A 27,952-nucleotide genomic window follows, 5' to 3' on the forward strand; every position below is an offset into this window, starting at 1 on the left:
GCTCATCCACAAAACAGGAGAGGTCCAGACTGCAAAGAACAATCAGGTCTGGAGAGACAATCATCAGGGCTTACCTTAGACTGTTACCTTCAGGTAGACGCTACGGAGGGCTTGTTTTTCTGTACAAACTTGGCAATAAAACTGATTCTGATTATAGTAATACTGAGTGACAGCTGTTGTTAACGCTAAAGGGATGAGGCAAATTCTTTAGCTAGCAGCAAGCTCATGACACAACAAACTGAGTGATAAAACCTGAATGGTCAGATAACAATTTTTCTCCTCACCTGTCCTCACCTTGTTGATACAAGTACACATACCCATATCTTATAAATTCACTCACTTACTGGTTTATTGACCAACAACTGTCCTGGAATCTGGACCAAAAGCAACATATTCTGGGCTCCACAGTCTGCTTCGCTGTCTCACTGCGCAATGGCCAGTTGTTGCGCGCATCACAGGGTTAAAGGTTAAATGTAACGGGGTGACATGTCATCCCTCTTACTAAATAACACAAAATTACATTATTAATAAATATACCGCCCCCTCCACCCCCCTCTTATTTGGGGGCAGAGGGGGCGGTAGTTTATTACCGATAATAAACTACGCTTTAAAGAATGATCCAAAGCAGTTTGTGTTTCATTCTTTTGTATTTTCATTTTTTAACTAGGATTAATCAAAGAAAAGTACTTTCAAGTTCTCAATGCACAAATAGTTTTAATTTACCATGGTAATTTATATGATGCTGTAGAACTGTGCAGTTAATCAAATTAATTGCTTAATTTCAATCACAACCAATCAACATCTCCTGTGTGGACCTTAACATGTCGCTTTAACTATATTTCCTTTGTAATAGGTTAACTAAGACCAAATCGTGGCATGTGATCATGTGTGGTTTTTCAGATAAGCTTGTCACGGAAATCCTTGATTACAAACACTACAAATAAACAGGTTAAACCCTGTGTGACTCTAGATGATTTTGCTGTGAAAAGCCTTTGCTACAAGCATTCAAACATATGGTTTCTCTGTGGAGTGGATCAACATGTGCTTTTTATGTATATATATTATATACACACACACACACAAAGTTATGTCTCACTGTTTATCTTTTCTGTTTATATAGCACCACTTCACAAATGGAATCTCAGGCACTTTACAAGACAAATGAATCCAATTTATTTACAATTATAGAATCAAAATCAGTTTGAACACAGCTTTTAAACATTATTAAATAGGTTTTTAACAAATTGAATAGAAGTAAAACAAAACAAAGAATAATGTTTAAACAAGTGTGACCAAAGTAAAAACAGAGAAAAAGAACCAACATTTTTACAGAGAAACATCCTTTGTAGCACTTTAATGATTTATTATGCAGCACAATAACTAGTAACCTCAGGGAAAATAAAAATGAGAGAAAAACATAAATAAAAACCTCAGAGGCTTATCCATTTGGGGGTAAGTTAAGGAAACATGAAGAAGTTTTAAACCATATTAGCAAAGCTGAAGATTTGAATGTTTACCGACCAGAACTGATCGAAAATTTGGATACTTTTCACATTTATAAAAACGAACTCACTTGCACAACTGTTTTCTAATTTTTATTTCCATTTATTACTTTCAACATACTGGTTTGTTTCCAGTATCATAAAATAGGTTTTACTTTGAAAGCTGATTCTGGGCAACATAAGAGCAATTACCATAACATGAGTATGAAATTTTACCTGATATGCCCGTTTTCCATGGGCTCTACTTTGGCCAGCTCCACTCAGCCTGTTTTGCAATCGTTTCCATTACTGGCTTTTCCGTACGGTACCTACGCTTTTGGTCCCTGCTCCTGACCAGGACCGACCTGGGCTGAGTCTGGACTACATGTGACGTGAACAGATTGCTGTTCACTGATTGGCCATGATCGTGGTCAACCATATGTCAGTGGCAGGAGAAAGTGTTAGGTCACAGAGAGAATGACAAGCCATGTATTTTACTGCACAACATAGTGCCGGGAAAAGCTCCAAAAACGTAAGCGCAGCTACCAAAATATTAAGAACCATACTGTCTGGAGTGGGTCCAAATGAAACCTATGCGGGTGGTGGTGGTGGTTCCACATCACTGTTGGAGGACATGATGTCCAATAGTGAGTGTTTATTTTGCTTCACATGTTTGTGCTTGGAACTTACCTCATGTTTGGTAGGCTGACAGAGAACCATAAGACAGTAAGGCTTAATAACAGCACAGTGTATGACTTACGGCTAGAGGTGGGGTTTCAAGCCATAACTCCAGCTGTCAGTGAGTCAATGGAAAAACAATAGCTTTCGTCTGGAGTAGAGCGAGATCGTGTGGAGTGGAGCCATTTGTTGCTAGAACCTCGAATGGAAAAGAGGCAAAAGAAGAAAAGTGTCTCACGATTTCCTCCACTGGAGAGCCCAGACAGAGCTGTGTCATTATAAATGTCTCATTCATTTATTGTTTAACCCTCCCTCTATTTTATTCTGTTTAGTGAAGGTTCATGGTGCATGGAGACAAATTAACTACGAGTAATATTGTTTAACCTATAAGTGCAAATAGATGCTATAATCATCCTCATGTTAATTAGTTAATGCTGTTTTAAACAACCAACGTTGCTTATGAAGGCAACACAGTTCTGATCAGATGATCTCTCACCTGCTGACCAACAGAAAGACCAACCGTGTTTAAGAACTGAGTCAAAAATAACATTTATGGATTCAGAGGGAAATGTAATCAGCTGTGAGTGCAGCTGTGGGCAGGGAATTGACCTGCTGAAACTCCATGAAGGGTGATTTCAAAATAAACTGTTAGACATCTGTTAATCTGATGCTAATCCGACATTTTATTTTCATCAAAGCGCTGTGTCTTTGTGGTTTTTTTGTTATAATTTTGACCAATCAAAAACAAAACGAACGTTCAGTTTTAAATTCACAGTTCTGATAACTGCTGTTCCCCGTGAACAGCAGTTATCAGGCTCTTAAACAAAAAGGGTTTCTTTGTTCTGGCCCAGCAGCAAACTGGGGCTGGGATAGCTCCAGTTTCTCAGGGCGCCAAACAAGGTTAATCTCAGTGGAACCAGAAAGAACAGGTGCTTAAGCATCAGCATCGATTAAGCACTGGAACCAGATTGGTGGAAAAGGTTCCACTGAGGATGTAATGAACTTAAGAATGCCTGTCTTTGCAGTACAAAGTTAAATACAAATACTATTTGAATTAATAAATGTTGCTAATGCGACCATTAGCGATTATACATTTTTTCACCAATTATTTTAAGAACCTTTATAGAGTAATTAGGAGTTGGTGACACAGTTACATCAGTCTGTATTCTTCCACCAACAGGTAGCAGCAAATCACCGGAAATAAGCAAAATATAACCATAACAGTACCCAGAACCACTAGAAAATGTCTAGTTGTGCAGCTGTGTTGGAAGATTTGTACATGAATTATCATTGCTTAGTTTAAAAAGATTCTTTATCTTTATGATTTACCATTAAAAAACATTTTCATTTATTTAGTTGGGTGACCTTTGATAGAAGTGGTTTGAATACTTTTCACATTTGTTTTCTAAGTACTTTAATGAACTATTAACACAATTGTCATCTTGTCTTAGAGTTGCATTTGGGTGGTTGCTATGCAGACTGAGCAAGAACTTTTGTGTGTTTGTGTGCGTGTGTGGAGGAGTTCTGGGAAGAATACTGTTCGCATCCCAGACAATCTCTGTGGACTTGGATGCCAGATGTGGATGTGTGTGCTGTATCAGTATATGGACAGGACCAGTTTTATTCAGTAGGACTTGTATTAGTGAAACTGTGTGTAGCCACACCCACGATGCTGTAACATGAGTGTTTTTTCTTTCTTTAATAAAAGGCTGTGACACAGGGTAGCTCCTCTGAGATAATGATCTGTCTCTCCCTGGCCAGCCAAAGATAACTTTGACTCGCTTGTGTCTTCATTGCATACCTTCTCTGAGTTTATCAGTGTGTCTAACTCTGAAAAGCTGTCTGCCAAGGCAGGAATGAAAGGAAAAGTGGCCTTCAGAATACCTTCATCAAAGAAATCCTTTGAGGCAAACCGCAGGCATTTATGGTTGCAGGCCATTAAATGTACTGAGTAGGCTCACTTCAAATCAAGTAAACTTTCAGGTTTCTGGAGTTAATAACAAGCAGAGGTCAAGTCAGTCATGTAGATACTAATTTGTATCAGTGTCTTTTTTACAACTATAACATCTATAGAATAATGGCAGGAAAGCTGTGTGTTAGCAGACCTAGCATTTAGGCAAACAGCATCACTCGGTCTAATAATATAAACAGTGTAGATGATGTTCATAGAGGGCATGCTGTACCAGTGCTACAGATCCAGCATGACACATTTCACAAACCTATATATCATCTTTAGTTAAGTTGCAGAATGTGTTTATATAAAAACAGCAAACAGTAGCAACCACTGATTTACAACATGAACCAGTTTAGTTGTTTATAAAGGCCACACTTCTTCTACAGCGCCATCCTCTGTCTGCCCTTGGCTTGGCAGCAATGTATATTGTCTGTTCACAATATACAAAAATCAGCCAGCAAATACCGACTGGAAAATAGACAATGTTTACAAACAGAGTGGTCCATTTAAGTTTTGATTATTTTTCCTTGAAATATCAAGATCTAATTTTAGTGCCATACTGCCCACCCCGTTACGATGGTAGAGTTTCTGAATAGACCACATTTATTGGTGCTCTGCTCTGGGGTTTTCTCATCATACTAAAGCATTTAGTCCTGTAAATATTTAACTTTTATTTTGACATTTCTATAAGAGATTTAGAGATTTTATATGTAAGTGTGTTTGTTCAGAGAAATAATTCAGCATGATGTGTCTTTTTGCCATAAGGAGTGAAGGATAATCCACTTCATGTCAAGGTTTTCTTTACTACGTGCAGCCCACATGAACACTCATGTGTCTCTTCAGATTCCCTTGTTGTGAAAATGCTTTACTGCAAACATTACACACAAACGGTTTTTCACATGTGTGAACACGCATGTGTCTCTTTAGACGATCCTGTTGTGAAAATGCTTTACTGCAAACACTACAAACAAATGGTTTCTCCCCTGAATGGACTCTCATATGGTTGTCAAGATGACACTTCTGAATAAATCTGGTTTTACAAACATCACAACCAAATGGCCTCTCCTCCGTGTGGACTCTTACATGTCGCTGAAGCTGGTCTTCCTTCACAAAATGTTTACCACAGTCGCTACAGCTAAACGGTGCGGTGTGAACATCCATGTGTTTTTTCAGATGATGATGTTGTGAAAACCCTTTATTGCAAACACTACAAATAAATGGTTTCTCGCCTGTATGAACACACATGTGCCTCTTTAAAGTATCCTGTTGTGAAAATGCTTTACTACAAACACTACAAATGAATAGTTTCTCTGCAGTGTGAACATGCATATGCCTCTTTAGATTCTCTTGTAATGAAAATCCTTTACTGCAAACATCACAAATAAATGGTTTTTCTCCTGTATGAACACGCATGTGTCTCTTCAGCACTCCATGTTGATAAAATCCTTTACTGCAAAGACTACAGATAAATGGCTTCTCCCCTGTGTGAACATGCATGTGACTCTTTAAATTTTGTTGCAGTGAAAATCCTTTACTACAAAAACTACAAACAAACATTTTCTCTCCTGTATGAACACGGATGTGTCTCTTTAGATTCTCTTGTAATGCAAATCCTTTGCTGCAAAAGCTACAAATAAATGGTTTCTCTCCTGTGTGAACACGCATGTGACACTTTAGATGAATCTGTTGTGAGAACCCTTTACTACAAACACTACAAACAAATGGTTTCTCTGCCGTGTGAATCCTTGTGTGGTTTTTAAGTGTTTCCTTTCTTTTAAACTTTGTACCACAGACATCACAAGAAAAAGGTTTTTCTTCTGAATGGACCTTCAGATGCTGTTGAAACAATTTCTTTGCATGAAACTTTCTGCCACAATCCTCACAGCCAAATGCTTTCTCTCCAGTTCGGACTCTCTTGTGCGTCTGGGGAGAACGCTTTTCTTTCAATGCTTTGGTACAAATATCAGATTTATGTTCTCTCTTTCCGCTGTGAATCATCATGTGTAATTTAACATGAGTCTTGTGTCTGAGTCTTTTGCCACAAATATTGCAACCAAATGGTTTCTCTTCTGCATTAATTTCAATCTGAGCTGTAAGTTTGGAACGTACTTTTGATGTTTTACTTTTTCTGTGAACAGTCATCTTACTTTCTTGAGAAGGGCATACTGGATCAGGGTTTCTGTCTGGTTCTGGTCCTACACATTCCCCTCCATCTGGGTCTGCTTTTATCTGTACAGCTGAGCTGCTGGTTTGAGCATCTGTCTCTGTGTCACCTTCAGGCTTGAGGTGATGAAGTTCTAATAACTGAGGTTTCTCTTCATCTTCAACCTTCACAGTGAACTGCTCTACCTCCTGTTTGATCCAGAGTTCCTCCTCTTCTTCCTTTTTGTGCAGGTCTTCTGGATTCAAACTTGAACTCCAGTCATGCGGAACCTCTTCTTTAATGACCAACATCTGATGGACTGAGAACAGTAAAACACACAAGTTTAATCAATGTGTTTTGCAAACAATTTAAAAAGTGAATACTTCTCAGAAAAGGTCATCTTTCCTTTTCTGAAATTCAAAGAGACAATAGTTAAATGTTGTTGTAAAAAATGAATAAATAGCAACTGGACTTCTTGTAATTCTTGAAGATGTTTCAACATCTCCCAGAGATCCTATTCACTTCTGAGTTCATGGAGGGGGTAGCCAGGTTTTTACACTACTGGGTTCTCTAGAAGAACTTCAAGAATCGCAAGAGTTGTTTGAGACTCAGTTTTTTTCAACATCCTTGACCTGGATGACTGAGAATCTACACCAGCAATTGTTCAACATTGTTTGGAAATTTGTATTTTCTGTTTATCAATGTAAAAGAGGAAGTATAACGTTATCTGTAATCAGTTCCATTCGTTTGCTTTCTAGTTTTAAATGATCTCCCAACCAGTAGTTGTATCTCTAAGTATACCCCTGCCCCCAGGACTTTATGGTAAACCTTTATGTTCTTGTGAGAAAGAACAGTCAAAGTCCAGTCCTCAAGGGCTTGCGTCCTACAATGCTTAGATGTGCCTCGGTTTCAACATAGCCGAACCTAACGGCTGAACTACTGCCTCAGCATGTTGTCCAGTTATACAGAGCCCAGTTAACTGATCCTGTGTGGGTACTGAATCAGACAATGGAAGAGTCTGACCCAGAACTAGCAAGAAGGAAGGCCAGCTGAATCAAATCCAAGCCTGATTAGTTTACAGGATTTCGGCTGCAATAAATGTTTTTGTGCGTTTTTATGCATTTTGTTTTTATTCAAATAAAGGTTCTACCAACTTTTGTGCCATTTCTGCAGAACATCTTCAGAACCACTAAGTAACTTTCTTAATAGCTTTTTTGTTTGTGCCAGATTTAGGTTCCAGATGATCCGAAGCGGAGACCCAGCCAACAAATACAACGAACTGAATCAACCCAAGTAGGCGCTTTCTCTCGTCCAGTTCTATTGGGGTGGTTCTGATGTGAGATGATGGACCCACAGACAGGTCCTCCTTTGAATTCCTCCTTTATTTTCCTCCCAAACCTTTCCTTATTTTTAGAACATCTAAAACAACATTAGATGTTCTAAATCCAAATAATGCAGCGAAACCCTTCAGAACTGATTTCTGATTAATCATTATAGATTTTGTCAACAGGGCACATTCAATGCATTGCAGTTCAATGCTGTTGCTCAGTATATAGTTAGTATTAATGTTTAAAAATGAAATTCACATTAAAACCATAATCAGTTAAAACACTGATAAAAACTTTTTAATAGTGGCCAGAAAGCAGCGACAGTAAAGTGGGGATATTTCAACAACCAAAGAGCATGAAGCTAAACTTTAGACTTTTTAACTGCAGAGGGAAGGTTTCCTGTAGATGGTTTGTTCTCAATAAAAGCAGAGCAACCCTCCTTCAGCTGCTAACAGGAGACCAGCAGCTAATGCTAAGTAAACAAACATTAGGCAGGATGTTTGTTCGCCTGTATATGGTCTAGCTCTAGTTTAAATACTTAACTTATTACTAGCGGGTCAGATTTATTGGTCCATTAGCACTAGTTTCAGGGGTCTGGTTATTGAAATAATCCCAAAGCAGTTTTTAACAAAGTTTCTTTTCTATAAACACAAGCAGAGCATTAACGCATTAGCCGTAATGCTCCACTTGTGAAAGTAAATCTGTTGGGCTTCTTCTTGGCACTCAGACAACAATTCTGAGTGCTACTCTGCAGGAAACGGTTTAAAAAAAACAAAAAAAGGGTTTGGGCAAACTCAACAGGACAGCCCAAATTATGGGAGAGGGTTATGCTTCTACTTACTGCAGCACGAGTGGTACTGGTCTTTGTAAAAATCAATCAGGAAGCTCATCCAAAGCAGCTTTCAAAGAATCTCACCAATAAACTGCTTTTTCAATCATAAAGCATGAAACTAAAAATTGGATTTAGATTTAAATTAAAATTCAATTTGAACTTCCATTTCAATTTAAATTTTGTAATTTAAACCTGTATTTTAATGTGCTTCTTTTATGTAATGCTTTAAGTCTTTAAGAAATTACGTTCTCTTTTTAAGCAAAACTTAAAGTTTTTTCTGTCTTTGCGGTTTGGCTTTGGACTGTCTGGTATATGAACAGCACTTTGTAAATCAACGCACCTTGCCTTGTTCAGTGCTGTGCTTTGGTTTAATTTATGGATATTTATAAAGCTTCTAACTTACAATCGTTCATTTACTTTTTTTATTCACCTGTAAGCAAACACTGAAACTTAAATACTGCTTCTAATAGTTTTTTAAAAACATGATTAAAGTGACAATATACCACCTCTGGTGGGTTATTGGACTGTAATAGCCAGGCTTTTGCTGTGTGGGCATCTGTTATGTTCTGCGTGGAATTAACCCTTGAGAGACCATGTAAGACTGCTGACCTGTCCCTGGTCCTCAGCCCCTGCTCAGATATTCACAGATATATTTTATCACTCTGATTCTTTGCACCATCCAGCAGACCTTCAATAACTTCCAGCCAGAGGTAATTTACTGAATTTACTCCAATCAAGACAAACAGATGTGTCACTTACTGAGATCTTTGCTGTCTTGTTTCTGTTCCAGTTCTGATGTTGATGCTGCAGGTATGGGGGTCTCCAAACTGAGGCCTCCAGGGTCTTCTGCTTCAACCTTCATCATTTCAGACATCCTCTCTCTACTTGGAATTCTCCTTTTCACAATCCTCGTTTGCAACCTTCACATGTTCTAGTCGAGAAATATAATAAATTAGAGTAGATTTACAAACCGAATTTCAGAAAGGTTTGGACAGTCTTTAAATTTGAACAAACTGAAAACTAAAAGACTTTCAAATTAAATGTGATATTTTATTCATAACAGAGTGTTCATCATAAATGTTGAAACTGAGAAGTTGCACACCATCACTGAATGAGCTCATTTGAAATTTGTTTCTGTTCCAGTATATAAAGGTTTTAAAGCAACATATGCTCCCCTCCAGACAATGTCTATTTTATGGAAGGCTTTGTGTATTTCAGCAGGACAATGCAAAACCAAATATTGCATAATTACAACAGCATGGCATGCCTGGAGTCCAGATCTTACCTATGGAGAACATTTGGTGCATTATTAAACCAAAAATACGTCAAAGACAACCACAAGCTCTTCAGCACCTGGACACCTTTATAAGACCGAATTCCAACACCAAAACCCCAGAAACTCATAACCTTGAAAAAAAGAGCAGATGCTACACCATCTTTGAAATGAGGTCAATATGCATAAAAGTGTATAATTTTTCAGTTCAAACATTTATGCTATTTATGTTCTGTTGGGAATAAAATAGTGTGATTTAAGTCTTTTAGGTTTCCTTTTGTTCAAATATAAAGAATGTCCCAACGTTTCTAGAATTCAGGTTGTCAGTCAGTCATCTTCTATGCTGCTTCTTCCATAGTGGGTCGCGGGGAAGCTGGTGCCTATCTCCAGCAGTCTATGGGTGGAGCCGGAGTACACCGTGGACAGGTCACCAGTCCAGCAACACGCAAACAACCATGCACACACTCATTCACACACCTAAGGGCAATTTAGAAAGACCAATTAACCTAACAGGGATGTCTTTGGACTGTGGGAGGAAGCCGGAGTACCCAGTGAGAACCCACGCCTGCATGGGGAGAACATGCAAACTCCATGCAGAAAGACCCCCGGCCGGGAGTCGAACCCAGGACCTTCTTGCTGCAAGGGAACAATGCTACCAACTGCACCACTGAATTCAGGATGTATTTTATTAAATTTATTAAAAGTTTGTTGCAACGGCAGTATATAGAAGATATAGAATATTAAAGTCTATAGTTAATTCCAAAACTACTCATCAACCTGGCAGATTTAGGATCAAAGTAATATTTTATTTTACCAACATGTCTCTTTAGACTGGAAGTAATATTAACATCTTCGAGTGTGTTAGGAATAACCTTTATTAATACAGGTCCTTCTCAAAATATTAGCATATTGTGATAAAGTTCATTATTTTCCATAATGTCATGATGAAAATTTAACATTCATATATTTTAGATTCATTGCACACTAACTGAAATATTTCAGGTCTTTTATTGTCTTTATACGGATGATTGTGGCATACAGCTCATGAAAACCCAAAATTCCTATCTCACAAAATTAGCATATTTCATCCGACCAATAAAAGAAAAGTGTTTTTAATACAAAAAACGTCAACCTTCAAATAATCATGTACAGTTATGCACTCAATACTTGGTCGGGAATCCTTTTGCAGAAATGACTGCTTCAATGCGGCGTGGCATGGAGGCAATCAGCCTGTGGCACTGCTGAGGTCTTATGGAGGCCCAGGATGCTTCGATAGCGGCCTTTAGCTCATCCAGAGTGTTGGGTCTTGAGTCTCTCAACGTTCTCTTCACAATATCCCACAGATTCTCTATGGGGTTCAGGTCAGGAGAGTTGGCAGGCCAATTGAGCACAGTGATACCATGGTCAGTGAACCATTTACCAGTGGTTTTGGCACTGTGAGCAGGTGCCAGGTTGTGCTGAAAAATGAAATCTTCATCTCCATAAAGCTTTTCAGCAGATGGAAGCATGAAGTGCTCCAAAATCTCCTGATAGCTAGCTGCATTGACCCTGCCCTTGATAAAACACAGTGGACCAACACCAGCAGCTGACACGGCACCCCAGACCATCACTGACTGTGGGTACTTGACACTGGACTTCTGGCATTTTGGCATTTCCTTCTCCCCAGTCTTCCTCCAGACTCTGGCACCTTGATTTCCGAATGACATGCAGAATTTGCTTTCATCTGAAAAAAGTACATTGGACCACTGAGCAACAGTCCAGTGCTGCTTCTCTGTAGCCCAAGTCTGGGGAATGCGGCACCTGTAGCCCATTTCCTGCACACGCCTGTGCACGGTGGCTCTGGATGTTTCTACTCCAGACTCAGTCCACTGCTTCCGCAGGTCCCCCAAGGTCTGGAATCGGCCCTTCTCCACAATCTTCCTCAGGGTCTGGTCACCTCTTCTCGTTGTGCAGCGTTTTCTGCCACACTTTTTCCTTCCCACAGACTTCCCACTGAGGTGCCTTGATACAGCACTCTGGGAACAGCCTATTCGTTCAGAAATGTCTTTCTGTGTCTTACCCTCTTGCTTGAGGGTGTCAATAGTGGCCTTCTGGACAGCAGTCAGGTCGGCAGTCTTACCCATGATTGGGGTTTTGAGTGATGAACCAGGCTGGGAGTTTTAAAGGCCTCAGGAATCTTTTGCAGGTGTTTAGAGTTAACTCGTTGATTCAGATGATTAGGTTCATAGCTCATTTAGAGACCCTTTTAATGATATGCTAATTTTGTGAGATAGGAATTTTGGGTTTTCATGAGCTGTATGCCAAAATCATCCGTATTAAGACAATAAAAGACCTGAAATATTTCAGTTAGTGTGCAATAAATCTAAAATATATGAATGTTAAATTTTCATCATGACATTATGGAAAATAATGAACTTTATCACAATATGCTAATATTTTGAGAAGGACCTGTATGCTCATAGCTGTTTTTCCCTTTTATACTATAGTGAAATCAAATATAAGTTTTATTGTTTCCCTTTTGTTAAAATAGGATAAGAATGCTCATAAACATAGAGTACAAGGATAAATGGCCCAAGGTTTGTCATAAATGACCTGAAGCTGGGGCACTGGGTTTGATGGTGGAGCAGCTGGTATAACTGGGTTGATTAGAAAGCATGCTCTAACAGACGGCGACGGTCCGAGACGGGAGCCTCAGCGCTGATCTCTGTAATCATTCCTTTGCGTAATTTAGATTAAAGGAACTAAAAGTTAGAAACTGTTTGAGATTCATTTATTTTAAGAGTCTTTAGAGTGTGTGATTGTTTCCAGGGTCCAAGGACCAGAGGGGCTTTGACGTGTCTGACCGCCAACAGGGTGCGGTAGCTCGGACAAGTGGCTCTGCCAGAGCACTGAGCCTCATCTGAGCACAACAGCAGGGTGATGGCATAGAGGTCTCCAACCTCAAAGACTGGGAGGTCATCACCAAGGACACGGTCAAAATACCAGCAGAAACATGCAAAAAGCTTGTTAGGCATAATAGGAAAGGTGTGATTGCTCTAATGGCAATAAAAGATTTTTAAAAATGGCTATTGATAAGAGTCTAAATAATTTGGCACGCCATTTTATTATAAAACATTAAATAAAAACGGTTTGACCATTTCATACTGCTATGAAAAACGCTTTTGTGATAGTTCATAGCAATATTTAATAAACATTTAAAATGATCCTTATCATTATGATTTGGGGTCATAACATTTCATATATAAGCAACTCGAGGGAGATAAATGACCCCAAAATATTTACCTTTGAAACACTTCACACATGATTTTGGTATCATTTAAAAACGTTATTTTAATACTCAGTTTCAAATAAGGTGATTTATTTTAACGTGCAACTCGTCTGGAATGTTTCCAAAATACCTACTGTAACTGTACCCTGTGTCTCGGTCCTCAGATGAACGACAAGGCGAAGAAAAGGTGTCCACAGACGGGGTGGTCTTCCCCCGGCCAGTCGCACAAACACGGAGTGTTGACTCGGGTTCTAGCACTACAACACAAACTTTTAAAAGCTTCAGCGTCGAAAACACTGGTTAAGTCTCTGCTGTTAGCCGCTTTAGCTCCACAGAGGCTATTCACCGAGCTAATACAGACTAGTTAGAGTCTGCACAGCGACCTTCGGCTAGAAATACAAAACAAACAAGTAGAAGCAACATCCTGACGAAGACTTTACGGTAGAAAGTCTGACACATTATTCATTAAAAATACAGCACACATTTTTTCACACAAAAATGGTTTCTCGTCAGGGCATAGCCCTGTCAAGCTAACATTGATACCTCCCAGGTTACTTCCTCTTTGCTCAGACAAAGAAGAACAGACCCCTAATGAGCGTCTGGGTCAACGTCGCCATGTTGTGAGTGGCATTAATGCCAAAATGAACGAATAACGCTGCGCCACACAACTCTGCGCGAACTGCTTTAAGTCTGTGTGCGGTTAAGTCTGAAACTATAAGGTGTTTGCATGAAGAGGTGTAGAATGTTTCCAGAAGTAAAATAAGTTACGTTCATTTGCATTTTAAGCACATTCTGTTTCATATGGTTGGTTCTGTCTTATTTATACACTTATTTATGATTACCATTAACTGTAGTTTAATGAAGATATTAAATCAAAATATAATTTAATGCAGTGTAGCGTTATGCAGAACCATTCCAAAAACATGTTTATTACACCAAATTAACATGTTTTTACAGCACTAAATTTTGCATAAACTTTTTCAATTTCACCAGGTAACTTTTAAACTTAGTTTTAAAATAAAGAGGTGATTAACGTACAGCTGAAGTAGCTGCTGCCAGGAAGTATGTAATGTGTAATATTTATTACATTAACATTTATTATGTTATTACCTTTGATACCTGTAGTATCCTTTAGTATCTGGAAAACACACTTTTGTTTGCAGACATGTCCAATTGAGATGACCTTAGTTTGTGTCAAAGTGAAATATTTGGAATCATGTCCCGTCGAGCAACTTTGTACATACACATATTTATTTCCATTTACACATTTATACTGTGTTCAGCAGTTTTACATCTGTGAGGAACATCACAGATGTTTATTTCTCACTTACCAAGTCGGACCTTCATTCAGTTCAGAAAAAAACCATAATCTGAAGCTGCTTGCAGATGTTCTTCCAGCTGACTGCAGATGGCAGGATTTTGCCTTTCGTTCATGTCTGAACCAGAGTTTTTCTCATTTTATTTTTTAGCCACAAATTTCATCCTGGAATATTAGTGTTGGGGTGGTTGATTTTCACAGAAGGATTTATTTAGCTGTTTTGACGGCCTATGATAAGTATCAGAAGTACATTTTAGGTATGTATTTTATTTTAAACTTACTATAATACACGCTTGTTGTGATTTTTACTAATGTTTTGAGATATGTTAAATTCCTAAACCTGTATGAATATTTGAATCTAAGATCTTATAACAATATTTTGATAGCTTATATCTTCTCTTTTAAAATAAAATATTGACTAGATTTGACTCCATAGTTCTAAACCATCATTAAAATAACTTCAGACTCCACAGAAATATAGACCTGTAGCAGGTACCTCCTGACAATTGAGCATTTCTGTATTGGCAGGGAGAGAGGTAAATGCTTCAGACAAGAGAGAACCAAACTGCTGATGTCAATGTTTTACAGCTTTTAGGTCACAAGACAAAAATTAAAATAGACAATGCCCCAAGAATGGTTTATATGATACACATTTCCAGTTAGATTGTATAGATTCTATTTGAGCCTTACAGAGAAACAGCTGTGAAATGTTTTTAATGTTTTTGATTATTTTAGCTGTAGATTCTGCACCAAAGACCCATTTTAAATGTCATGATCGTAAAAAATTAGGAGTATTCCGACTGAACAGCTGGATGTTTGCAGATTTACAAGCTATGGTGGACTGACTGCCAATGACGCCACTATTCCTGGTGTTCCTGGTTTGTAGCCACTGTCTGACAGTGGAAGCTCCAAAAACCTCAGCAGCATTATACTAAGCATTTTTTATTAAACTAAAATGGCCCAGTCAAAGCCCAACTCAGAATTTGTTGTAAGACTTGAAAACTGATGTTCTCAGATGCAGTTGACACAGTCTGACTGACCTTGATGTACAGGTCCTTCTCAAAAAATTAGCATATTGTGATAAAGTTCATTATTTTCCATAATGTCATGATGAAAATTTAACATTCATATATTTTAGATTCATTGCACACTAACTGAAATATTTCAGGTCTTTTATTGTCTTAATACGGATGATTTTGGCATACAGCTCATGAAAACCCAAAATTCCTATCTCACAAAATTAGCATATCATTAAAAGGGTCTCTAAACGAGCTATGAACCTAATCATCTGAATCAACGAGTTAACTCTAAACACCTGCAAAAGATTCCTGAGGCCTTTAAAACTCCCAGCCTGGTTCATCACTCAAAACCCCAATCATGGGTAAGACTGCCGACCTGACTGCTGTCCAGAAGGCCACTATTAACACCCTCAAGCAAGAGAGTAAGACACAGAAAGAAATTTCTGAACGAATAGGCTGTTCCCAGAGTGCTGTATCAAGGCACCTCAGTGGGAAGTCTGTGGGAAGGAAAAAGTGTGGCAGAAAACGCTGCACAACGAGAAGAGGTGACCGGACCCTGAGGAAGATTGTGGAGAAGGGCCGATTCCAGACCTTGGGGGACCTGCGGAAGCAGTGGACTGAGTCTGGAGTAGAAACATCCAGAGCCACCGTGCACAGGCGTGTGCAGGAAATGGGCTACAGGTGCCGCATTCCCCAGGTCAAGCCACTTTTGAACCAGAAACAGCGGCAGAAGCGCCTGACCTGGGCTACAGAGAAGCAGCACTGGACTGTTGCTCAGTGGTCCAAAGTACTTTTTTCGGATGAAAGCAAATTCTGCATGTGTGTCAAGTACCCACAGTCAGTGATGGTCTGGGGTGCCGTGTCAGCTGCTGGTGTTGGTCCACTGTGTTTTATCAAGGGCAGGGTCAATGCAGCTAGCTATCAGGAGATTTTGGAGCACTTCATGCTTCCATCTGCTTAAAAGCTTTATGGAGATGAAGATTTCATTTTTCAGCACGACCTGGCACCTGCTCACAGTGCCAAAACCACTGGTAAATGGTTTACTGACCATGGTATCACTGTGCTCAATTGGCCTGCCAACTCTCCTGACCTGAACCCCATAGAGAATCTGTGGGATATTGTGAAGAGAACGTTGAGAGACTCAAGACCCAACACTCTGGATGAGCTAAAGGCCGCTATCGAAGCATCCTGGGCCTCCATAAGACCTCAGCAGTGCCACAGGCTGATTGCCTCCATGCCACGCCGCATTGAAGCAGTCATTTCTGCAAAAGGATTCCCGACCAAGTATTGAGTGCATAACTGTACATGATTATTTGAAGATTGACGTTTTTTGTATTAAAAACACTTTTCTTTTATTGGTCGGATGAAATATGCTAATTTTGTGAGATAGGAATTTTGGGTTTTCATGAGCTGTATGCCACAATCATCTGTATTAAGACAATAAAAGACCTGAAATATTTCAGTTAGTGTGCAATGAATCTAAAATATATGAATGTTAAATTTTCATCATGACATTATGGAAAATAATTAACTTTATCACAATATGCTAATTTTTTGAGAAGGACCTGTATTTTTCAAACTGAAGAGGGCAAAAACTTTAGTCTCTAGATTTGTTCGGAGGAAAGAGATGTACCCTGAAGGATTTGCAGCAGTGGTTGCAGTGAAAGCTGGCTCTATAAAAGGGTGCCAAATACAAACGCATGCTGCATCTTTCAGAGTTTTATTTGTAAAAGACAAAAATTAAAGAACAAAAACAGACATTTAAGTTTGTGGTCGTAACATGTCAAAATGTGAAGAATTGTAAGTGGAATGAATGCTTTGCAAGGCACTTTAAAAAAAAGTGAGCTTTAGTAAGGGTACACTTTTTAAAATGACCCAAACCTAATAAAGAAATGAGAAAGTTCGCAGTGATCATTTCTAAAGCATGCCATAACTAAGGCTTGCCTTTTGCCTGCACCTCAGCCAATAAAACACTCAGATACTCTGTAGGTGTTAGTTTACGCTCCAGCATAGCTTTTACAGGTGACCAACATACCAAGCTGTGTCTGACAATGTTTTTTACAGCTAGTCTAATCTTCAGAAATAAATGTTGGTAGTACTTCTTAAGTAGGTCTACTTAAAAAAAAATCCACCTGGCAACCATTAAATCCAGGGATACATATGTCTGTGAGGACATTATAGGTTTAATTAAAAATGCATTCTTCTGTGGACCGCAAAGGGCTCTGGAAAGTCTCATCCATTATAAAAGATTTACTGCGGCTGCATTACTAGACTAGAAAGGTTTAAAACATTTTTCCTTGAACATTGCAGTAATTTTACAGTAATCGGACCTTTTTAATTTCTCAGCTGGATAACTGTAATCCCCTTTCATGGAGGTTAATGGTCCTTTCACTGTTTAACTACAGAGAGTACAAAATGCTGCTGTGTCTTTTAACTGGAACATCTTAATATGACCAAAGTTGTCCTATTTCAGCCTCACACAAGTCCTCAACAGTCTTGCCTTATCATATCTTTCAGAGCTGTGGACCCTTGTACACTTACCCTTTCTCTTTGGTCAAATAAAATGTTTCACCTGAGTGCACCACAGACTGAGTGCAAGCTTGGATTGTACTGTGCTTTTACAGCTGCAGCTCCTAAAATCTGAATCTTCTGCTCCATATTAGAAAGGTCTTGTCTATACCCAATGTTAACACCATTTTTACTCATGGACTGATGTTCAAGCTGTTGGCCCTTGGTCTATCAGATTACAGCTGTCTCTGGGTAAATTACTTCCCAATGGATCACACACAAATGTCCCTTTTCCACTGACTCGATTTGGCCCTACTCAACTCCACCCGGCTCGCTTTGCAAGCGTTTCCATTACTGTTTTTCCCGTACAGTACCTACGTTTTCGGTCCCTGTTCCTGAACAGATCCAACCACGGCTGAGTTTGGAGTACATGTGAACAGAATGCTGTTCACTGATTGGCCATGGGATCAGGAGAAATAAGGTTTTCGCTGAGACTATTTCGCAGGAAATAGTTAATAAAACTCAAGAGCAACTGTAATAATACTAAGGACCACAATGGCCGGAGCAAGTCAAACCCAAATATAATTGTACTATCTACAAATCGTAAACCAGGCCTGAAGGATGAAAGAAAAGAAAAAGGACAAATCAGCTTTCCAAATTACACGCAGGCGGAGGGCTGTATTTCATAACATCCTAAACCAGCTGATCACACATAAAATCAGATGTTCAAATGCACATACATTCTCCCCAACACAATAGAACCGTGAAACAGCGTTTGGTTTGGAAATTTATTGATGGTCCCTAAGTGAACCAGCGTCTGCAGGAGGAGGGAACAGGCAGAGAGCAGCTGCCTGCAATCGCACCAAATGGGAGGACCCTGCTGAAACGTGGAGCATGAATATCCAATATCATGGAGCAGTGGAGTGGAGACGCGCCGCCTAAAACAAGCCGGTGGAAAAGGGGCAAAAGAGCTTGGGCCCCTGGGCATTCGGCTTCTTAAATTGTATCTCTTAGTTTTGGCTTTTGACAGCACATTTGTTTAGTTTATTTTATAAATGTTTTATCTAATGAATTATTGTATCAAAGTAGTCAAGGAGTCCTAGCAGTGCCTCCAAACTTGTTAAAATCTAAACAAGAACGGTCACAGGCAGTAGGATGCTCATTAAAGGTTTATTATGTTTACACAAAGAGGAACACATAAATTTCAGCAGCAGAGCCTGGTCAAAGAGATGCTAGCTACATAGTGTCTCATACGCTACTTCAATATAGTCAAAACATGAAGGAGGCAGAACAGTTTCACAAAAGCAATCACAGAGCTCCTTGGATGAAATGATTGCTCCACAAAATTGAACTAAACGTGTGTAGAAATAAATATAAGGCACATTAGTGGCATTAGTGTTTACTGAAGTATTAGCCAGTTTCCATCCATAACTCATCTAAAAAGGAGTTTCTAACCAAAGAGAAGATAAAGCCCTGCTCATAGATGTTTGGGATATCCACTTGTTCTTTTAGATTCAGTTTGTTAGGAGAGTGGTGGTTTGAGGAAAGAGCAGGAGCTCCTGTCAAACCTTCTCTGGAGATCAATCAACCAACGCTGGAGGTCAATAATAGGAGTTGAAGGCACAGGAACAATATCAGGAACAAGTGTAATTACAGATTAGTAACTTAGAAGAACTAAGAATCTTCTCAAACTGTTATAGTGAGCTTAAAGACAACCAACTAGACCAAAAAAGCTTACCAGAGCTGAAAATTACAAGTACTTCACATGTCCAAACTACACAACTCAAGTGTGCCCAGTCGTCTAATAATAGTAAACCTGTTAAAGATATTAGAAAATATCTTAATTGAGGTTAGTAGTGGTTTATACTTCTATGCTACAGAACAGTGATCAACTCAAACTAAACATGCCAACAGATTTGAGTAAATAATGTGACACATAATGGGAGAAGTTAGTTTACCTTTACTTTATCATGTTACAGAACAGACATAAGTTACATCTTCTACTGAGTACAAGGGAATTTCAAACTAAACTTGATTACAAAGATTCTAGAAAACATAATGATGGCTATTAGAAGAGTACCAACAGAGTTCAAAGAGAAGTTAGTTCAGCTTTACATTTCACTATTAAAAAAAACACAGCTCAATCCCCTTACAAGCAATAAGATAATATAAACTAAAATGTAATAAATACTGTCAAAAACATAATACCAATAAATTACCAGCCATATTCAATCTTTAAGATGGAAAACTAAGCTTGGGTTTAAAATTTCGTGCTCTGAAGACAGATATTAGCTCATTCTTCAAACGTCTAAAAAGAACTTTAAACCAAGTCTAATTACAAAATATTCCTAGATATGATAGAAATAATGATATCACAACACAATTCAGTCTTTCAGGAGGAGAAATTAAAATGTTAGTACATGTTACAGAGCAGGTGTCAGCAGACCACTGAAAAAAGGCCGACTGTCGAAGAACCCTGTACATCTTCAAGGTGCTCAGTCATGCAGCTTTTGGGCACGCCAGCATTTGATCACCAACAGGAAGAGTGTTCCACTCAATATTTGAATCCAATATTAAAGCCTCAAAGAAAGAAATACAACCACTGACCACCAAGTCTTTTTATTTGAACCCCTGGAACTGAGTGGTCTGAATTTGTTTCATGGGTTTGTGTCATTTTGTGTCCAATCATATGTTCATGTATTGTGGCGTGTCATTCTGTGTCTCTTCGTGTACTTCTGCTTCATTTTGTGTCTCTTCATGCGTTTCTGTGTAATTTTGTGTCTCTTCACATGTTCTAATCATATTGTGGCGTGTCATTTTGTGCCTCTTCACATGTTCCTGACGTGAAAACTTTGCACAACAAACATCACAACTAAACGGTTTTTCTCCTGTGTGGGTAATCATGTGTCTTGTTAGACGTGACTTCTCAACAAATCTTTTCCCACATTCATCACAGACAAAATTCTCATTTCCAGATGGAACCTTCTGTGCTCTTGAGTGAACCGGCATATGGTTGTCAAGATCACATTTTCGGACAAATTTCTCTTCACAGATTTCACAGGTAAGCAGATTCTCTCCAGTGTGGTGTCTAACATGCAGAAGCAGACTTCCTTTTCGAGTGAATTTAGCATTACAATAAGCGCAGGCAAATGGCTTTAGTCCTAAATGGGTTAACATGTGTGCTTGAAGATCAGCATTAAATCTGAAGTGTCTGTCACAATCGGTGCATGCAAATGGTTTCTCTCCATTATGAATCATCATGTGTCGCTTCAGAGCTCCCTTTAGGCTAAATTTTTTATAGCACACCTCACACTGAAACGGTTTTTCTCCTGTGTGGCATCTCATGTGGCGTTTAAGGTCCTTTAGTTCTGTAAATGCTTTACCACAATTACCGCAAGCAAATGGTCTCTCTCCAGTATGGAGCCTCAAATGAGATTTGAGATGACACTGATAAGGAAAGGTTTTACCACAAAAATCACAAGCAAATGGTTTCTCTCCTGTGTGGACTGTCATGTGACAATTAAGCTGATACTGCTGGTAAAACGTTTTACCACAATCAGCACAAGCAAATGGTTTCTCTCCCGTATGGAGTCTCATGTGAGATTTGAGATGACACTGGTAGGGAAATGTTTTACCACAGTCTTCACAAGCAAATGATTTCTTCTCAGCTTTGACTCCCGTTTGAGTGTCAGCACTTTGCTTTTTTCTAGAACGTTTCTTCTCAGCTGAAGAGCTGGCAGACTTATCTACAGAGCGATGTGTCACACAGTTGTCATTCTCACCCCTGACTTTAGCAGCAGGAGAGTCTGATGCATTTTCATTATTGTTTGACTGTAGATGAGTATTTGGATGAGGGGTCCGGATTGGTTCTGGTCTTCCACAGTCTCCATCAGATTCCTTTTTCGTCTGTACAGCTGAGAGCCTATTTGGAGCACCTGTTTCTCTGCTCTCTTCAGGTTTGATATGATAAAGTTCAGATAACAAACTAAGCTTCTCATCATCTACAATTTTCACAATAAGCTGCTCTCCATCCTCACCGATCCAAAGCTCTTCATCTTCCTCCTTTATGCGGGTGGGCTGTGGGTCCTTCTGGTTCACACCGGAGCTCAAGTCATGGGGAACTTCTCGTTTCATCCCCAACAGCTGCTGGTCTGGGAAAACTGAAAGACATATGGAGAATTTCTTGCATATTTTTACTAAAAAGTGAATATTGTTTTTCTTAAAACTTAAGAAACAAAACAAACTCTTCCAAACTGATAATGGTAGGCATCTTACTGATTGTTAATGTATTATAAAAAAGCTGAATTTAACATAAGTTAAACCTTAATAGACCCTGGCAATCTTGAATGAAAAGTATCTGCTACTGGTGTAAATACTCGTACTCGTATTCGTCGTCTTCCACTTATCCGGGATCGGGTTGCGGGGGCAGCAGACACGGCAGAGACGCCCAGATGTCCCTCTCCCCAGACATCTCCTCCAGCTCCTCCGGGGGGAGCCCAAGCCGAGAGACATAGTCCCTCCAGCGTGTCCTGGGCCGTCCCCTGGGTCTCCTCCCGGTGGGACGGGCCTGAAACAACTCCCGAGGAAGGCGTCTAGGAGGCATCCGGTATAGATGCCCGAGCCACCTCAACTGGCTCGGGCCATTTACTCCGAGCCCCTCCCAGATGGCCGAGCTCCTCACCCTATCTCTAAGGGAGTGCCCGGCCACCCTACGGAGGAAGCTCATTTCAGCCGCTTGTATCCAGGATCTCATTCTTTCGGTCATGACCCAAAGTTCATGGCCATAGGTGAGGGTAGGAACGTAGACCGACCGGTAAATCGAGAGCTTCGCTTTTCGGCTCAACTCTCTCTTCACCACAACAGACCAGCACAGCGCCCCCATTACTGTGGCAGCCGCACCGATCCGTCTGTCGATCTCACGCTCCATTCTTCCCTCACTCATGAACAAGACCCCGAGATACTTAAACTCCTCCACTTGAGGCGGGAACTCCCCTCCCACCTGAAGAGGACAAGCCACCCTTTTCCGGTCGAGTACCATGGCCTCTGACTTGGAGGAGCTGATCTTCATCCCAGCCGCTTCACACCCAGCTGCGAACCACCCCAGCGCATGCTGTAAGTCTTGGCTAGTGGGGGCCAGCAGGACCATGTCATCTGCAAAAAGAAGAGACGAAATCCACTGGTCCCCAAACCAGACCCCCTCCGGCTCTTGGCTGTGTCTAGAAATCCTGTCCATAAAAGTTATGAACAGGACCGGTGACAAAGGGCAGCCCTGCCGGAGTCCAACATGGGTCCGACTTAGTGCCGGCAATGCGGACCAAACTCCTGCTCCGCTCGTACAGGGACCGGATGGGCCCTAATAAAGGGCCCCCGATTCCATACTCCTGGAGCACCCCCTACAGGGCATCACGAGGGACACAGTCGAATGCTTTCTCCAGGTCCACAAAACACATGTGAACCGGTTGGGAAAACTCCCATGAACCCTCGAGCACCCTGTAGAGGGTATAGAGTTGGTCCAGTGTCCCACGGCCGGGACAAAAACCACACTGTTCCTCCTGAAGCCGAGGTTCGACAATCGGCCGGACTCTTCTCTCCAATACCCTGGCGTAGGCCTTACCAGGGAGGCTGAGAAGTGTGATCCCCCTGTAGTTGAAACACACCCTCTGGTCCCCCTTCTTATGAAGGGGGACCACCACCCCAGTCTGCCAGTCCAGATTCACTGTCCCCGACCGCCACGCAATGTTTGAGAGGCGTGTCAACCATGACGGCCTCACAACATCCAGAGACTTGAGGTACTCAGGGCGTATCTCATCCACCCCCGAAGCCCTGCCACCGCGGAGCTTTTTAACCACCTTGGTGACTTCAGCCTGGGTGATGAAAGAGTCCAACCCCGAGTCCCCAGCCTCCGTTTCCACCAGGGAATGCGTGATGGCAGGATTGAGGAGATCCTCGAACTACTCCTTCCACCGCCCAATAATGTCCTCAGTCGAGGTCAGCAACTCCCCACCCCCACTATAAACAGTGTTGGCGAAGCCGGACGGTTTGCCAGAATCGCTTCGAGGCCAACCGGTAGTCCTTCTCCATTGCCTCACCGAACTCCTCCCAGGCCCGAGTTTTTGCCTCTGCCACCGCACGCTTGGCCCCACGGTACCCGTCAGCCACCTCAGGAGTCCCACAAGCCAACCACAGCCGATAGGACTCCTTCTTCAGCTTGACAGCATCCCTTACTGCCAGTGTCCACCAAAGGGTTCTGGGCAGCTACAGGCAGCAGAATCGACAATAGATGCGGAGAACATGGTCCACTCGGACTCTATGTCTCCAACATCCCCCGGGATCTGGTCGAAGCTCTCCCGGAGGTGGGAGTTGAATACATCCCTGGCCGAGGGCTCCGCCAGACGTTCCCAGCAGACCCTCACTATGCGCTTGGGCCTGCCAAGGCTGTCCGGTTTTCTCCTCCTCCCGCAGATCCAGCGGGGAGGCTTTTCCTCCCAATCACGCCTCTCTAGGTGTCACTGTCGTTTCCCACGTGGGCGTTGAAGTCCCCCAGCAGAATAATGGAGTCCCCGGGAGGGGCACTATCCAGCACCCCCGACAGGGACACCAAGAAGGCCGGGTACTCCGCACTACCGCTCGGCCCATAGGCCGAGACGACAGTCAGAGACCTATACCCAACCCGAAGGCGCAGGGATGCGACCCTCTCATCCACTGGGGTAAACCCCAACACAAAATGGCTGGGCTGGGGGGCAACAAGCAAACCCACACCAGCCTATACCCATCCTAAAAGTAACACAACAAAAAAAAAAAGACTGTAAACTGATTATCTTTGATTTATTGTTGCATTCTATGCACATAGTAAAACTCAGTCAGACGTTTACCCAAGGCCATTACTGATGATGTTAAAAATAAATGGTACGTTCAGGGAATAGTATTTGATCTGTTTCTGCATTTCCTCCCACTGATAACTGAGAATCTACAGTTGTAGGTGGGATTTTACAGTTATTAAAATGCCCCATGTTGTACAGGCTTTTAATCACCACCCACAGCTCATACCTGCACTTTATTCTGTTTGGTGATTCATTCACACAGGGCAAGTCCCAGCTTCTTTGTATGATTTATCAATAACTTTCAGTAAAGTGAGAAAAAGAGCCTGTGGAGTGTCCTTAACATGATTTCATTTCCCACTGCAATGCTAGTTGTTAAACCTTAGCTGAATTGCTTACCCATAGGTCAAAAATGAGCTTACAGCCATCAGGCAACAATCCAATCTTTATTGTTCATTTAAAGAAAAGTGAAGTAACTGCATTTCTCTGTGGAAATTAAAGCTGCATTAGAAAAAGACAAACCTGTCTTTGTCAGATGATAGTTTAAACTCAGCAACTTTGTACATTTTAATTACAGTTCAAATGTTAAAAAGGTAGTTCTGAAGGCCCATTTTTCCAATGGGCCTTCAGATTAATAATTTAGTCTAATGTTTGAAAGTTTGACACAACCAAGTGGCTTTTCTCCAGAGTGGGCTACAATCTGAGCTGTAAATCTGGAATGGTATCTAAATCTTTTACCTGTTTGATGGACTGTTATCTCACTTTCTTGAAAAGAACACACAGGACCGGGATTTCTGCCCGGTTCTGGTCTTCCACACTCCACTCCACCAGGTTCTGTTTCCATCTGTTCAGCTAAGCTGGACGTTGGAGATTCTTTTCTCTTGTCTTCAATTTTGATGCGATTACACTCTGAAAACTTAGGTTTCTCTTCTTTTTCAGTTTTCACAGAAAGCTTCACTTCCTCCTTCATGTGGGATGGCTTTGAGTCGGGCGGGTCCAAACTAGAGCTACAGTCTTGGCGAACCTCTTCTTTAACCACCAAGAGCTGCTGCCCAGGAAACACTGAAACACACATCGACATTTATGATTCCTTTAAACAAAATCCAGCCAATTCCAGCTAGGTTTAACAGGAAGTGGCTCCATGCCGGACTAGACTGCCTACGCTTATTTCCTGTAGCAGTGGCTGGGTTCAGTAAAACAAGTTAGCGGCTCCTTAAGTCAGAATTCTGAATTTTCTTTCTTGGTTTTATTCCCCTTGAAGTTTGATCAAAACTGTTAATAGCAGATGCATTTTTGCCAATAACCTAAAAATTATTGTTATGTGCCAACAGATTAATCAAGTAGTTTAATGTCTGATTGTTTTCACACCATGTTAAACAGTAAAGTACAATATAATGACTATTATAGATAACTATAGAAATAAAGACAATATAGATACATTTGAAATTAGCACTTAATCCACAGAATAATGTATTAAATAAAGTGATGTCACTGATGTGTTCATTGGCAGCTTTCTAGCTACCTGAAAAGACCAATTAAAACCTGAATAAAAACAAGTATAGAGAATACGAGAGCAGTTAGTAGTGCTGTGCTGCCTGCTAGGTTTAACAAGAAGAGGCTCCATCTGTTCAAATGAATATCCATGGAAAAATATTTACTTTCAGTTTCTTTCTTTACATATTCGAGAAAGCTGGATCGTGTTTCAGAGTCCCTGCTTTCCATCTCGAATCGTTGTGCTCTTCCAGCTTGGTGTTCTAAATTAGTCCACTTCTTTAAATATACTTGGATGTGAATCTTTCTTCAGTTTCCGAATGTTAAAACATCGGTGCTGTACACAGTCTGAGGAGAAAAGCAGCAGGAATAGTGACGGATCAGAACAGTGTTTTAATTCAGAGTAAACCACAGACACAGAAGAGAAGACACATCATTGGCAATCATGCTGCATTAAACAACATCTTACATCTGTCATATTGTGAGTGGCCAAGTTATGGTATATTTTCAGAAACTAGAAGTAGTTTATTTTCTAAATACTGCTGAAAATATGCTCTTCATCTAGTATGCTGAATGCAAGATATATACCCTCAAAGACATTTCCACAGTCCGTGTATGTTTATTATAAGGAAATGTGGTTATGTGACTGTCAGCAGTTGCTCACTGCCAAACTGCCACAAACGAGGATCAAATGGAAAGATCATGTTATTAAATCTACATAATATAATGTACAGTTAAATGCAAATTTAATGGAGAGGTCAGCATCGTTATTCCTTATCTGCATAACAACCAATAAAATGGACTGATATCTGTTGCTTTTTTTTTTTGCTATATAAAAAGGGACAGAAGCTACATTGCTTAGAGTTGCTAAGACAATTCTTCTGCGAACGTTTAGGCCAACCTATTAAAAAGTTGCTGTAATACCAGTTTGCCACTTGATGTCATTGTTTTTTCTCACATTGAAGCGCCGAAGCCTTTAATTATTTCAGGTTTAAAAAAAACAAAAAACTTTAATGCATTTGAATGCATCTTTCATCGGACACAACAAAAAAAAGCTGAATATTTGCTCAGATGGACTTAATGCTTTCGGGCGATAAATTTATTTTGTTGAATCCAAACTGATTTGAGTCCAGTTTAAACAGCGTTTTTCCCGATCACCTTAAAGTTAATTAGCCTGTTCTTTCTTCCCAATATGGCGGAGGCGCTGACGTGTCGCAGTAGTAGTCAATTAAGCATCTACCCGAAGAATCACCCACCCTAAACAAAATCAGTTTTATCCTCAGTAGGACAGAGCTTGTTCTTACCAGCTGTTTGGTTTCTACCAGCATCCTGTGGCTTATTGGCTACGAGCTGATTCCTCTGCAGTTTGCCCTCTAAAGGCAGACTTTCAGTGCTGAGTTATAATCCACCTTCTTCATCGTTCCTGCTCTCTTTAAAATGAGCCAGACAGACCAGCTCAATTTCTAGTCGGGTACATTCTGCCAGAATGGATCTATATTGGCGTTACAGGCTGTGGGAGCCCCTGTCTCCGTCTGGAAATCATTTATTTATGCATCGCTGCTGTATTTTGATCAGGCATCTGCGCAAACACTCTTTAATTATGTCTTGGAAGTGGCTCACTGCTTCCCTCTTCTGGAGCCAGTTAACTCCTACAACAACCAGTCGCTCAGATTTTTGCTAAAGAACAAAGAAAATATTTGCAAAACCTCCAAAAAAACTTGGAGAACTAATAATCAAGACAACTGTAAATGATTAAGCTATATTTCAAAAGGTTAAAACAGAAATTCAAGAAAAAGCTTGACTCACTGTAGAGAAGTAAAACCTATAGCATGTCAGAGACG

At 40.5% G+C, this 27,952-nt stretch overlaps 2 protein-coding genes across 3 annotated transcripts; both read right to left on the reverse strand.

Moving 5' to 3' along the window:
• Positions 1-1,149: 1,149 nt before the first annotated feature.
• Positions 1,150-13,530, reverse strand: LOC124875541 (gastrula zinc finger protein XlCGF26.1-like). Of its 2 annotated transcripts, none has more exons than XM_047377758.1 (3): positions 13,103-13,530; positions 9,176-9,347; positions 1,150-6,575 (listed from the first exon to the last, which is right to left on the reverse strand). In XM_047377758.1, the coding sequence occupies exons 2-3, from the start codon at positions 9,288-9,290 to the stop codon at positions 4,918-4,920; spliced, it is 1,773 nt and encodes a 590-aa protein (XP_047233714.1). In that variant the 5' UTR covers positions 9,291-9,347; positions 13,103-13,530; the 3' UTR covers positions 1,150-4,917. The 2 variants fall into 2 exon arrangements, with proteins under 2 accessions (XP_047233714.1, XP_047233713.1); XM_047377757.1 differs by having other exon boundaries at positions 13,092-13,530.
• A 5,423-nt stretch (positions 13,531-18,953) lies between these two features.
• On the reverse strand, positions 18,954-27,689 carry LOC124875750 (zinc finger protein 260-like). The gene is made up of 4 exons (XM_047378123.1): positions 27,416-27,689; positions 26,279-26,459; positions 25,359-25,682; positions 18,954-21,962 (listed from the first exon to the last, which is right to left on the reverse strand). The coding sequence occupies exons 2-4, from the start codon at positions 26,340-26,342 to the stop codon at positions 20,488-20,490; spliced, it is 1,863 nt and encodes a 620-aa protein (XP_047234079.1). The 5' UTR covers positions 26,343-26,459; positions 27,416-27,689; the 3' UTR covers positions 18,954-20,487.
• Positions 27,690-27,952: the final 263 nt, after the last annotated feature.

Source organism: Girardinichthys multiradiatus, chromosome 10 (assembly GCF_021462225.1).
Source record: "Girardinichthys multiradiatus isolate DD_20200921_A chromosome 10, DD_fGirMul_XY1, whole genome shotgun sequence".
Taxonomy (NCBI): domain Eukaryota; kingdom Metazoa; phylum Chordata; class Actinopteri; order Cyprinodontiformes; family Goodeidae; genus Girardinichthys; species Girardinichthys multiradiatus.

Coding starts and splice junctions, on each gene's coding strand:
- LOC124875541 (XM_047377758.1), bottom strand. CDS start 9,290: ATGTCTGAAATGATGAAGGTTGAAGCAGAAGACCCTGGAGGCCTCAGT. Junction 6,576..9,175: donor ACAAGACAGCAAAGATCTCA/GTAAGTGACACA, acceptor TACTGTTCTCAG/TCCATCAGATGTTGGTCATT.
- LOC124875750 (XM_047378123.1), bottom strand. CDS start 26,342: ATGGAAAGCAGGGACTCTGAAACACGATCCAGCTTTCTCGAATATGTA. Junction 25,683..26,278: donor TGTAAAGAAAGAAACTGAAA/GTAAATATTTTT, acceptor TGTGTGTTTCAG/TGTTTCCTGGGCAGCAGCTC. Junction 21,963..25,358: donor GATAACAGTCCATCAAACAG/GTAAAAGATTTA, acceptor TATGTCTTTCAG/TTTTCCCAGACCAGCAGCTG.